Here is a 15,447-nt window from a genome sequence, read left to right as displayed (position 1 = left end):
ATTGTATTTTATAATCTGAAATACATTTATTTCGTATTATTCAGGAGAGGTGTAACAAGAGTTTTTAGGCTTTTTGTTTGTTTGAAAAAGTTCAGAAAAACAACAGTTTGATTATTCTTGCTGTAATTTCCATAATAATGCATAGAGATGATGCGTCAATTTACGATATGGCACTTTAAAAATATAAGAATCGTGGTAAAGCGTGTTAAAAAGATAATATGCCTATAAGGAGATTGTTTGGACATTGACTATTGGAGGTGTCCCAAACCGTTTTGAGTTTACAACAATTTTTTCTTGAGTGAAATAATCGTTAGAAATTATAAATATNCCAAACCGTTTTGAGTTTACAACAATTTTTTCTTGAGTGAAATAATCGTTAGAAATTATAAATATTAAAAATATCAATAAATTAAACGTTTTTTTTTTTTTTAAATTTTACATATAAACTAAAATGTTAACAATTTATTTACTTAAATTTTAAATACTGTGGTTTCATAGTCTGAGATATTTGCATCCCTTTGGTGTTGTTTCAATTAATTACAAGTGATTTACTCGGAACTGAACACGTGCTTTCTTCAATATCTCAAGATTACAGAGTCACACTTGAATAACAATGTAATGTAAAATACCTCGGTCGACTGTGGACTATTTCGTCATGAAACGAAGAATCGCTCCGTTTGTGTTTCATGCTCATATATACGAAGTTATTTCATGTAATAAGTTTCCAGTTCCTAGTGAATCACCCTGTATTTTTATTACTATAATTATTAATATTAAATATTTATTTTTTCAGTAAAATAAAGTGAAAAAGTATTTCCACAAATATTTTCATGAAAGTAATTTGATTATATATCATAAGACCCATAAATATTGTTTTGTTAAGAGCTCTTTGAGTTTCAATTCTATTAAATATTACAAGATAAAACAAGAATGAAAGATGAAATTAGTTTTAATTTAATAATTTATTATTCACTTTTTATTTGTTTTTTACTTTTAATAAATATATTAACTTTGATTGTAATGTTTAATTTATAAAATCAAATATACGACCTCACCAACGTCACTATTCTTCGAACAATATTTTAAAACTATTTTATCCCGTTTTATTCTGGTGGCACCTGGTCCATTAGTACTAAAATGCGATTGCATATCCTACACTGTTTACTAGTAGAAAATATCTTACACTATTTATTAATAGAAATGTAAGATATGCGGTTGCACATCTTACCTTTCTACTTCTATGTCTTCAAATATGTCTCTCATTATTCATTCATTGTATGTGTTAAACAGGGATAGAACAATTCACATTCGTATCTTACTCTACTTGTGTCATTTTCCTATCTTACTTTTGCTTGTAGATTCTTGTAATTTATTAAATGTTTTAAAATATTTAATTCTATTCCGTTCCTAATTTTTATAAAATTTTAAATAATCTTTAATCTTCAAACTGCTTTAATCTACCAAACTCTTTTTCAAATCTTAAAATAAATGTTATTTGACATATAGCATATAATTAAATGCTTACTATCAAAACTTATGCTGATATTAAGCATAAGTTTTTTTCCATTCAATATCTCTAATACACCAAGCATAATTCAAAAGTTTAATTGATTATTTCTCATTAAATAGCTTTAAAAATATTAATCTCATATTAATATATATGGAGATATTCAGTTTGGATTGATTTGTGTACATATGAAGCTATCTTTGATATATCGAACTTCGTGAATATCGTTAACTTCAGATAACAGACACGTTTATCAGTAAAGATAGAATATACTCGTATATTACCTGTTTATAAGCTTCACACATGATAGCTCTTGCAGTGGAATCGTAGAAAACGCCAATTATGATGCGAGCTTTTTTATTTTTGAGATCAAGAAGATACTGAGACATGTTATTCGACGAACGATTTCGTGGAAATTTTCTATTACTAATAAAATTTAATCCTTGCGATTGTAAAAGATCGTGAAGTAGCGATAAATATTCTGGATAGTTTTGACCATCTTCTGTTAAAGCAGCTATTCGATGCCACCCAAAATGAAGAAAAAGCTTTAAAAATACAAACCTGGAATAGAAAATCATTGATTGTAAGCATCACTGTGATAAAGCCTAATGAAAGTTTCTATATTAAAGATTTATTTTGCCTTAATTGGTTATTTTCTGGTGTAGTTCTTAAAAAGAAAGGATATTTTTCACGATTATTGAATAATGCTCCTTCCGCGCTGTAACTTATAATAATAGAATTAAAATGCTTGGCAACACCTGCAATGGGTTCCACAGTATCCGAACATGCTGACCCTACAAAATTAAATGTTAATATTTATAAATTATTATTTAATTATCTTTAGGAAATGAATGTAATTCAATGGCAAATTGTAACAAATTGGATAAAAATTTATATATTTAGACAATTACCCAAAATTCCGATTAATCGATTGAAACTAGAATTTGTCACATAACTTATAAAAGTTTTCATAACAACATCTGCCATGCAACGTCCGTCCTGAATCAATAATTCTAATTTATAATTCTTCAAAATACTATTATTCTTGTTAACTGCATCTACAGCCAATTCGGCAGCTTTAAAAGAAAAAAAAAATTATTAAATAAAATTTTACATGATGTGATATATTTCCCAATGTTAAACTAACCTGGTATGACACCAGTAAGTTCTTTATAGGGACCTGTAACAGGGAAAATTCCACCTATGTAGAGAACTGTCTTATCTGGAATATCATCTGGTAACCATTTACTCCATATATAATCATTTTCCTTAATCCAAATGCAAGCGGCTTCCTCTATTGTTTTGTCAGTGGATGTATACTTCAACAGTTGAATATATTCTGTCTGATGATAATTCATAGAATTCACCAACTGGTATACAAGAGGAGCATTACTTTTCAATTTCTTCCATATTACCTGAAAATATTAAATGGTTTGGTTTGATGGGATACAGCAACATAACACTACGGAATGCCCATGGAAATATTTTCTATGGGAAACTTGACTCTATTTAGGTTTTAAACACATGAAAAACACCTGGAAAATACGTGGCCAGCTTGTTGGTCAGGTGCAAACAGCAACCAATTACCAGTATGTTCAGTGGATTTATCCATTCGGCCACTGATAGACCGAAAATATTAACAAGTTTTAATATAAAATATTCGGATGGATTGCAATTTAATTTGTAATTAGTACAAAGAAATTATTTAAATAAATTGAATTAATTATACCTTTTCAAGTTGACTGATTTCAAACTCGCATGGAAGAGATGAACGGTAAATATTGTCTCTACACGAAGGAAAAGAAATATGAGTGAAATTTTTCGATGATATGAGTGCACTCGGTTTCCAATAAAAAAACAATGTCGGTTCATTTTTATGGAATCGATTCCTAACAATATTTTCTAAATGTGGTCCTACCCAAGCGACATTGACAAGCAATTTTAACTGAATAATCTGATCTTTCAGAACTCGATAAGAGGAAACTGTGGAAGAATTTGTGTTAGGTTAAAAATATTTGAATCAAATGAAAATTTACTGATTTTAATACTTACCAGGGTAATCAGCCAGGAGAGTTGCACACGTCACATTGGAATTTTGGCACAGTGGAGGTGAAAAAACACCATTTTCGCATTTTGTATATGAACAATAATAACTGTTACTTTCTTTATCAAATACCCAGGTTGAAAATTCAGGTTCATTCAAAAGATTGAAAGGAGTCACAATGCCACTGTCTTGATAACTTCTCCAATGATCTAGTATTGTTTCGTTAACATTCCATTTATCTTTGACGTATTTTTCAGAAATATACCAATCAGATCTGCGAGAAAATATCCAAATATAAAATTCTATAATAATAATTTTAAAAAATTATTGAAGCACATAAGCGTTTATTACCTTCCAATGGGACCTAAAGGACCACAATCTTCGATTTCTGTTAAATCACTCCATTTATCCAAATTAAATCCAGGACCAATCCATACTTCTAGATTTATCATAGGCCTAGCAGTTGAATCGAAATTTTCTACTTTTTTGCATTTTCTAAATATTTTGACAATAAAATTTAACTTTCATCAATGAAATTTAATTAATGAGAAATTCGTATACTTTGCTTACTCTGGAGAAAAGCATCCCGTTATACGTTGCAAAGTAGCAGTGCATGCAACGGCTTCATCTTGTAACAATAAAATGGTGTCATGGTATCCGAGTTTCTCTTGCAAAAGTATCTTTAAAATGTTAGACACTAATTTGTGTGTGGGTCGTTTACTTGCTTCTATATATATTGGAAGAATTGTGTCGCCAGAGTAGAAGTAACGTTTGGAGATTTGTTCTTCAAAAAAAAAAAGAAAAGTGTAAATAAGAATTCTTATGGTTTTCTGTTTGATTTTTCATATATATGTATATTAATTTTATATTCAGTATGGTAAATGACTAGATCTGTAAGGAGTCAGTCCGTTCGTATTTTATGTTTTCGGGCGTTATTTTTAGTTAGTTATTTTCTTTTCGGAGATTTTCTTTTTTTAAGGACACACTCCTAAACCCTCTTTGTGCAAACAAAGTCAAAAAAGACCGAGATACTAATTTTGCATCCGCGACTGATCCCGTGACGCAAAATAATGTACATTAGGGCAGTGCGAAGCTGCACTGAACATCGGATAAAACACGGCACATCCAATACAGCCGTGTGGTGCAGCTCCTGGCGACGACCGTTGTATTATTAATTAAGGCTGGTATACACGGTAAGGAAATCCTCAAAGGATGTGCTTAACAGACGAAAAAAACTCGGATATAACTGGCTGGATCGAACATAGTAATTTACAAAACTTATTAAAATATCTCTCAACGTATAAAGAATTTTTTTTATTTAAAAATGGATAGATAGAAAAAAAATCACGGTTAATCCTCAAAGGATTTCCTTACCGTGTATAACAGCCTTAGACTCTGTGAAGTGATTAGCGTAAGAAGTATACTTTTTTGAGTATTTCTTTTTGAGGTGGAGATGGGATTTTTGAATTTATTATTATATGAAATAAGACTTTCTTTGATTAATTGTTTATTCTTTGTTTTTGTTACTTGACTATTTGAATATTTGACAAATATACTAACTGTTGGTACAATTAATCAATTTGTTTTTTTCTTATTATTCAATTTAATAAAAAATTTTCATTTATGAACTGTTACTTATACGTCTTTTTTTTTGTTGAATTATGAGAACCAAAAACAATAATAAGGCCAGGTCTGGTACTTGAACCCTAACATTGTGTAACTTCGTATTTTTTTTCTTTTTTGTACGCAGTGCGTTACAGATCTACGTATGTCAACTGTACAGTACATTCACGTAGTAAGCGTATAATAATTAATCTACTATTCTACAATAATAAAGTTAAAAAAAAACATAATATAACATAATAACAATTTACATTTAAAGTTTATAAAGGTTTTGTTATAAACCAAATATTTGTGTTTTCACGTGTTTGGCTCTTTCCATCCAATGGACACTTAAAGAAGGGCCCAACTGGGATTGGATTAAATTGGATTGATGGTTTAATTAATTAAGGCAGCTCTACATATGAGCGACCTGATAATGGGAAGTTCCTGAAAGAAGCCATTTTTTCATAATTTCCATAAAAAGCGTGAAAAAATCCGGAAAACGCCACATGGCCAGCATGGTGATCAGGCGCGAATCTACGACCAACTATCATTATTTAGTGGTGCTATCCATTCTGCTACTGACTGCAAAATTCGTTATATAATATTGCTGCAGTGTTAACTGGATTGTTATTTATTCATTTTTACTAGTTAAAACGTAATTTAAGCTTTATTTACGAAATATTAAGCTTATTTAATAATCATAGTAAGACGATTTTAATCTTACAAGACTTCGAATATAGTAAGAAACTATTTTAATAAACATTTATGTATTTTTGTCTCCAGAATAAAATATTCTTCTCAATACGTCTTTATTATGCCACAGGAACATAATTGGATACAAGTGGAATCGATATTTCTTTGTAGGTTCGTAGACTTATGGCACGAAATGGTCTTATCGAGAAGGCTTCAATTGACTTTTGTATTTGTCTTGAAATTATGTACATTTTAAAGTTTTCTTTCATTAGAAAAGTGATTATGGGTAATTACAGCATTACATTTTTAAATAGCGGCAAATTTAATATAGCAAATTAGATAAAATTTGAATTTATGTTTCCTTAAAGATTAGTAATAAAAATTTTTCTGAATTAAGATTTAATTATTTTAGAAAATACAAGTGCAAAAGGAACGTGCGAAAAACAATATTAATTAATTAAACTCTGAAAACTCTTAATTAAATAGAATTCATAGAAGTTGAGTTTTTGCATTGATAATTATCTGGTTTTAATTAAGAAAGTCATTATCAATTAATTATTTATTTGAACTGTTGCGATAACCAAATGAAATGCGTTAAATCTCATAAATGTTTTAACATCATAATAATGAACACGTAGTATTCTAGTAGAAAACTGAGAATTTTCCTATAATTTATAAACATACCAGTATTTTATATATTCAGAAGCATGAATTATAATAATTAAAGGCTAATAAAATAATTTCAAAAGCATTTATACTCTGAAAAACCTTTAAAAAACCAAAGTTTACTGTATTATATTTGCTTACCTTTATCATGAAGACATTGTTTGGCAACAGATAATTGACAAAAAATAAATATCCAGATAATCGAACATCTCATATTGATATCAACGAGTATTTCCACTGGCAATTTGGTTTTATATTTTTAGGAAATTGTTTTGTTGAAGTCACTTCCATATCGTTTCGGAAATAACTAACGTAAGTTACATCTAAATTAAAGAAAAAAGTGAAATTATTTTCAGAAAACTATTCTTTTCTATAATTAAATAAAATCATAAAATTTTTCATGATCTTTCATCATTTATTACCAATCTTAGAACTTTACGCTAATTGAAATTCTTTAATAATATGAAACTGAGTATTGTAGGCCTGTAATCCTCATAGTACTGTGTGGGTCTTGTGTACCGAAATGCGTACCAGTAATAAAGTTGCATTCTGATGATAGGAATGTCATTTTGATGTTACCAGTAGTGGTGTGATAAGTCTCTGTTACCTCTACTATAGTATTTGAGATATTAATTTCAACAATTTTCGAGACAAGAAGTTCTTTTATAATATGAAACTGCAATACGGTCACGTTTTCACAAATACTCTTGAAGTTCAACATTACCTGGGTCATATTATGTGGTACAAATAAAAGTATTTCAATTCCTATTTCAAATTCTTTGAGAATATTTCCTTTTATATTTGAAATACTTTAGCTAGGAGATTCAAAGTATTTGCATTTTCAAATACTCAACATAAGTATTTAGTATTTTAATTAGTATTCGAAATACCACAGAGTATTTGACATACTCTAAAGTATTTCAAACGCTAAATAACCTACTTTAAATACTCTAGAAATATTCAAAAGACTGAAATTTATATGCATTTAAACATCTGTTTGATACATTACCATTATATTAATGTGTATATTAGTATTTTTAGTACATTATTTTTTGTATGTTTTTAATACTTTTCTGACTGTTATATATTACAGAGGGAAAGTACGGCGATCGGTCAAAAAATAGCCCCCGAAGATTTTTATATTTTTGGATTCAGGTGTCCTTGAAACGTCGAGAAAAGCAAAAGAATTCGGGAATTTTTTTTGTATATATGGATGTTAGTGTGTGTGGGAACACGATTTTATTCACCGTCTTTAAAGCTTAATAACTCCTATGTTTTTTGTCAAAAATTTCTGAAATTTTGCAGGTAGGTTTGTGTATTAGGGGATTGATACTATTTTGGTGATTAAAGGTCGAGAGAGTGGGGAGATAAAGGGGGTCGGACTTAATGACGATTTTACTCGTTATTAACATTTACATTTTTTTAAAAATAAAAATCCCATCCCTACCCTCAAAATTAAGCTTTTTGCCATTTTATAATAGTTAAAAATATAAAATGTTTTTAAATAAAATATGATAACAGATGGTGTCATTAAATGCTGTCGGGAAAGTTAAGTAACTCGTTGCTGGATTTTTTTATTCTTAATTTCATATTAATGAATAACGAAACTTTAAAATTCTTTTGATAATATTAAATTTATATTCTGTTCTCTTTATTACTAAAACACAAAAGTTAAAAATCTTTATTTCAATTTTTAAAAGTAATTACTTAATTAAAATGCATAAAAATCTTTCATGAAAAGTCTTCATCTAATCAAATTTTTTGAATTTTTCGAATTTTTAAAAGATACATTAATCTTGAAATTATTCTCTATTTTTATTGATTGTATATAGGTTACTGTATAAGCATGTTGTTGATATAAAAATTTAAAATAGGAGATTAAAAAATTATGAAAATTTTATCATATTTAGTCCTGTTTTTTAAAGCAAAATTATATTGCAACAAGCAATTATTTATTGTGACATCGTCACAGTGCCGGCATGCAATTTTTAATCTATTTCATCTAAAATATATGCTCTCCATCTCAATTAGCACTGTAGTGTCTTGCCCCTGTACATCATACTTTTCCTTTTAACAATAAAGTCGTGCCGGTCATCTATAACTGTTTTCAGGGAGAAAGTTTTGAATTGAAATAACGTGACTTCTGGTTTGCATTGAAAGTTTGTATATAGTTAATCGGGGTCATCTCCTTCTAAGGTTTCCACATCTTGTCTCGTCTCTCATCTATCTAACACCATTTTCGAGATTAAGGAAAGACAGACAAACTGACGGACGACAGTGGGCATTTATAGGTCTACAGTTTTTTCAAATTGCAACTCAATAATTGAAAAATTAAAATAACATTCGTAACTATTGTTGCTACTAGAAAACAAATAAATATAAATTANTATAGAAACTATAATTGAAATTTTGGACTGTTAGGAGTTTGAAATGAAATTTCAACTGAAAGTGAACTTTTTTTAACATCAAATATTAAATATTTCATATTTGAAAATAACTGTATGATAAAAAACAAATGACATACATAATTTTTAATTAATTTTTAAAACAAATCTTAATTAATTTAAATTAAAGTATAATGACCAAGATATTTTAAAAATCATGGAAAATGTTTCTATTAAAACTAATTTCTCGATATAAATTATTATTTTATACTTAAAGCATAATCGTAACATTTCACTTGTTTTCGATTTAGCTTGTTAACTTTGTAATTTTAGGAATTTCCCTTCTTTTCGCGTCTATATATAACTTTAAAAGATGTTTTCTTTAACTCATAGAGAAAAAAATAACATCTGAAATAGTAGATTTATACAAAGTATCCTTATGAAAAACTAAAATGAAAATATTTAATCGACTTATTTATAGAAAATTTGTACTAATCCCCCAAAATAAAAGCTGCAGCTGATTTTTAATAAACGTTTAAAAATTTCAGCAATAGGAAATACCGAAGCAGTTACAGTACATATGATTTAGATAAGGTAACGTCACATATTTCAGAGCAATGAATATCGATATATTGATATTTTCAAAGCATTCCAGAAGTGTCAACGTACAGGCATCTATCCTTGTGAACTTTATGATCAAATACTAAAATATCCAATTTTCGATCAAAGAATTTTAACAGCAGAAAAGAATTAGTATATGGTTCTATTTAACTTCTAAATATATTCCATTTATTCAAATTTAATTACAGTCGAATATCCAACAATGGCCACCTCTAAACGCCTGCTATTTTTTATGTTCCCGTCAGTGGCCGTTGTTTTCAAATGCTTTAATTGTATTTAAATATGAATTTTAATCGTAATTTAGTGATTAAATATGAATTACTTAATAAAATTCTCTTATAAATAGTAAATAACATTGTTGATCTTATCAAATCTACAATAAGAAAATTATGTATTTTGTCGCAATATCCGCAGGATAATTGAAACTTCTATTCAGTGAAACTTTCAATTGAAACTGAGAACACTGAAGAAAAATACAAGAAATTTATATAGGTTTAATTAATATTGTATAAATCTTACTTGATTTATGGTAATATAAATGTTATTTATATTAGTAACAGAACGAAATTCCTATAATGAGCAATTATAATTTAAAACATTTGACTCGCTATTATTGATAAAATTTTCATATTTACGAACATTTTCGACTTAAAAGGAATTAAAATGGCTTCCAAATTATATATATATAGCCTATATATACACACAAAGAGATATTGTACAATCTAATTTAAATATTGCAAAGTTCAGTTACTGAAAGCGAGTTTTATAAATGTTTCAATTAGATTCTACCACACTATTTTTTCACTTTAAAATATTTAGAAATATCTTTACAGTTGGTTTCGAATTTTTTCCTTTACCAGCTGTATGCTGAATTCTAAAAAAACTATGAAATTCAACCTTGAGAATTCTACAGATGAATGTGATTGGGATATCAAATAAGTGAATGCCCTAATTCTGACAGGAAATTTGACATTTTTTTTTTTAAATGTAATTTTAAAAATTATCACTAATTCTGTTCAATATTGGTCCATAAAAATATAAGCCTAACAATTAAATAAATTTATATTTTATATAAATTTTATCATTTTTAATTAAAATAAAACAGTAAATTAAATAAATTTATGGTTCGGTAAATATTTTGTAATTTGTCAACGTTCTAGACGTATATTTTGTGCTACAAATCAAAGAATTTAGAATTTATTGTTAGCTGTTAGAACGCAAAATTTAGAGCTGTAATTCGAGGCTTTAATTCTAAGTTTATATTTGGTCTATTTAAAAAATTCTTTCAACATTCTTTTTCAAAAAAAAAAAACTATAAAATTTGAATGTTATCAATGCCTAAAATATTGATAAATATGATTTTCAACTCCAAAATAACTCTGTTTCTATAAATATTTAAATAATTTAAATATTAATTAAGGCCATGAGATCCGGTATTTTTAATTTATTGACCATATAAATTTTCAAATATAAATATTCAAGGTTTAAAATTCATATTATATTTATAATAAATAATTATAAAAGAATAATTAAACAACTGATTAAATTTTTCTCTTCTATTAATATACTTACCAATTTGGCTATAAATTTGGAGTTAATTAAAGAATAAAGTTCTAATCTGGTCATCTTTTCATTGTGGTGTGATAAGTTTCGTTAATAGCTAAATTAGTAGCTATATTGATAGAAAAGAAAAATATAATAATCAAAGGATGTGAAGCTTTTTATAATAAGTAAATTGATTAAATATATGGCTTCTAAGATGCAACGTTCATACAAAAACAGGCTTAAAAATTGGTCTGCATCTTAAAGTGAAGTTACGATCTTCCATAAACCATAACCAGTTCGTACACAGGAGGAGTGAAGAGATCCACCATTACATAGGAGTGCGAATGAATGAAGAAAGCATAGATGATATAAAAACTGAACTAATTATGAATCCTTTAATTAAACAGTGTAGAATTAGTAATGCTCTAGACTGAACTGAATATAGTGTACTTTTTTAAGACAAGGGTAAAGATGATGACATTTTTTAGGTTTTGATGAAGCAGAATTTTCGGGCTTTGAAGATGATTAAAGTTTTTTTTTTTTTTTATTGAACAGTAATGCTTTTTGTCTATACTTTTATTGTATTGAGTAAGACTAACCTGAAGTTATTTTATGCCACGGTACGTGAACCGGTATTCATAGTTATCGGATATTTTAATTGTAAAATGTCTTTTGCTATAGCTAAGCAGCTTTTGCATGTTTTCATGTTGAATATTTCATCCTCCTCTTTTCCCCTAAGAAATAAAAGTGTGCATTTTAATTTTTTTAAAACCAGAATACTATAAAAAAAAATTGAGGCCAAGTGCCAAAAACGCCAAATGGCTTAAATATACTAAACACTTTTTACTGAATATTCTGTGAAAAAATGGTGTTGCATCTTATATACTGTAAAATACGGTATTTCTGAATTTGGAAGAAAGAAACCACAATGCGTATGGAAAAAATCCTCTTAGTGTCCATAGGGCGGAGTTAAAAAAGTATGTTTTTTTTAAATAATTATCAATGGGATTTCTGTGTCGACTATAATAAACTATATAATTGTAATCAAAGAAATATTATTTGCAGTTTTTGTTGATCGAATAGACTTCTCAAAACAAATAATTTTCCTACTGCCATGAAATGAAGGATCGAATCTGGTAGTATCAATACATATAGAATTCTTTCGTCGTCGTATTTGTTTGACTTCAGTCATACCGAGAGCCAACTCATACGTTATGGGTCAATTATAAATATTTTTTAATATAATTAATAACAGGGAAATAATAATAAAAAGAATAATTACATTTCGGTTTACACATTTGTTCTCATTTTTAAATATATTTACGAAAGTTTCAAGTGAATAATGATTAACTTATTTACAGCTGTAGAAGGGAAATGATTATTTTTATATTTCAATACTTTAAAAATAAACTAATGTATTAATTTTTGTTCTTTCTTCATTTCATTTTTATAGTAAATTAAGATTGAATTACATTCCATTATTACAAGTCTATAAGTTTCCATTTATTAAGTCAAATCGTTCTTGAATAAATTATTTTATTGCTTGCTTCCTTTTTCATTCATTTTATTTTATTGTTTGCCTCTATTGTATTGAATGTAATGTGAACAAAATCGTTACTGGTTATTATTTAACTAACAATAACTATTTTTAAATAAATAAGAGCCTTATTCTTTCACGCTAGTAAGAAAACTATTACAATATTTAATTTATTCCTAATTCAAGCAATTAGTTGATGTATAATTAATGAATTTTATAAGTATTTACATCATTTTTAAGTAATTACAATTTTTATAATTTCATTCATAATTAAATACATTCAAACCTATAAACAACAGCCCCTGATGGAAACATACAAAATGGCTATTGTTCGGAGGTGGCCTGTGTTTGAAGGTTATTTTGTATGCAATTCAAAAAGAAAGAAACGTTCCTGAAAAAATGGCAGTTATTAAAGGTTTGACTGTATAGAAATTCAAAAATATAGAGAGAGGAGGACTTATTTAAGATTAAGATGATTTTATTTGAAAAAAACTATTGAAAATTTGGACAAAAAGATAAAATCTCAGACTTATTATTGGTACTAAAAATTGAGGATGCTTCTATTTGATATCGCAATTTAATTATGATTTAAATGCCAGTTTTACGAATTATCATATTACAGTAATATTATTAAAAATATATTTGATATTTAAAGTTATAAAACTCTTCAGAAACAAAAGATAAATGTAAATATACAGTACTTTTGTATAATAAACTTGGAGGAAATCGGTTCTATATGCATTTACGAGTACATCATCTTTCAGTTAATCTTCGTAGAATGATATAACAAATATCAGCATGAGCAAGACGTTAGTTAAACGATAAACAAATGAAATTTTACTACGAAATAATTTAACAGTAATAATTACATCCTAACCTTGATTTTAATACAATATAATACAAGTAATTTAAAATATAAATATATATATATTATAATTAAAATCGAATTAAATCGTTGTTATAGTCCATGACAAGATAACTATTTTAATCTTTATTAGCGATAAATTTAATCTAATAATTTATTATATTTTTACAAAATTTATCAAGTATTTATAGGATATTTTCTGTTTATAATCACAATTATTAATACATAAAATAAATGCAGTTTAAAAATGCATTTTACACAAATTAAAAACCATAGTTTATAATCTTAAATCTACCAAGACCTAAGATTCTGTATCTTAGGCTTGTCCATTTAATAAAAGTTTTGGAATCGCTAAGATATTACACATTGTCCACAATAGATTTAATTACCACTAGCGTAACTAGAACCGATATTTAGGGAACGAATTAGAACGTGCAACCTTGCACATACTTCTGTACACTGCGAATGTACACAAGCACAGAGGATAGAGATATTGTATTTATATATAAGTGTATTTTTTTTGTACTTATTTTAATTTTTCATTTATTTATTTACAAAGGTAAGAGGGGGCTTTCCCTAGCTCCTGATTACGCCGCTGCTAATTAGTAAGCAATATTATCAGAGGATGTCACCACCCTTTACACTTTTCCTGTCAAGTTAGGTTTTTCTTAAATTGTAACAGAGTCAATGCCTTTATCGACAATTATTTCATGCTTTTTATTTGTATTTTTAATAACATATTATTGGTTCTAAATTAATTTTATAAGAAAATATTATAGAAACTATAATTGAAATTTTGGACTGTTAGGAGTTTGAAATGAAATTTCAACTGAAAGTGAACTTTTTTTAACATCAAATATTAAATATTTCATATTTGAAAATAACTGTATGATAAAAAACAAATGACATACATAATTTTTAATTAATTTTTAAAACAAATCTTAATTAATTTAAATTAAAGTATAATGACCAAGATATTTTAAAAATCATGGAAAATGTTTCTATTAAAACTAATTTCTCGATATAAATTATTATTTTATACTTAAAGCATAATCGTAACATTTCACTTGTTTTCGATTTAGCTTGTTAACTTTGTAATTTTAGGAATTTCCCTTCTTTTCGCGTCTATATATAACTTTAAAAGATGTTTTCTTTAACTCATAGAGAAAAAAATAACATCTGAAATAGTAGATTTATACAAAGTATCCTTATGAAAAACTAAAATGAAAATATTTAATCGACTTATTTATAGAAAATTTGTACTAATCCCCCAAAATAAAAGCTGCAGCTGATTTTTAATAAACGTTTAAAAATTTCAGCAATAGGAAATACCGAAGCAGTTACAGTACATATGATTTAGATAAGGTAACGTCACATATTTCAGAGCAATGAATATCGATATATTGATATTTTCAAAGCATTCCAGAAGTGTCAACGTACAGGCATCTATCCTTGTGAACTTTATGATCAAATACTAAAATATCCAATTTTCGATCAAAGAATTTTAACAGCAGAAAAGAATTAGTATATGGTTCTATTTAACTTCTAAATATATTCCATTTATTCAAATTTAATTACAGTCGAATATCCAACAATGGCCACCTCTAAACGCCTGCTATTTTTTATGTTCCCGTCAGTGGCCGTTGTTTTCAAATGCTTTAATTGTATTTAAATATGAATTTTAATCGTAATTTAGTGATTAAATATGAATTACTTAATAAAATTCTCTTATAAATAGTAAATAACATTGTTGATCTTATCAAATCTACAATAAGAAAATTATGTATTTTGTCGCAATATCCGCAGGATAATTGAAACTTCTATTCAGTGAAACTTTCAATTGAAACTGAGAACACTGAAGAAAAATACAAGAAATTTATATAGGTTTAATTAATATTGTATAAATCTTACTTGATTTATGGTAATATAAATGTTATTTATATTAGTAACAGAACGAAATTCCTATAATGAGCAATTATA

At 27.1% G+C, this 15,447-nt stretch overlaps 1 protein-coding gene across 1 annotated transcript; it reads right to left on the bottom strand.

Moving 5' to 3' along the window:
• Positions 1-1,703: 1,703 nt before the first annotated feature.
• LOC111616073 lies at positions 1,704-13,324 on the bottom strand. Its single transcript, XM_023357505.1, has 10 exons — positions 13,304-13,324; positions 6,657-6,838; positions 4,122-4,335; positions 3,903-4,046; positions 3,560-3,825; positions 3,237-3,490; positions 2,655-2,922; positions 2,419-2,583; positions 2,148-2,301; positions 1,704-2,068 (listed from the first exon to the last, which is right to left on the bottom strand). Exons 2-10 carry the CDS (start codon positions 6,727-6,729, stop codon positions 1,741-1,743), a joined length of 1,866 nt encoding a protein of 621 aa, XP_023213273.1. The 5' UTR covers positions 6,730-6,838; positions 13,304-13,324; the 3' UTR covers positions 1,704-1,740.
• Between the last annotated feature and the right edge of the window lie 2,123 nt (positions 13,325-15,447).

Source organism: Centruroides sculpturatus, unplaced genomic scaffold (assembly GCF_000671375.1).
Source record: "Centruroides sculpturatus isolate CEXI.00-Female unplaced genomic scaffold, Cexi_2.0 scaffold2950, whole genome shotgun sequence".
NCBI lineage: Eukaryota > Metazoa > Arthropoda > Arachnida > Scorpiones > Buthidae > Centruroides > Centruroides sculpturatus.
Note: the sequence above shows the minus strand (reverse complement) of the source record. Positions and strands in the feature narration are given on the sequence as shown.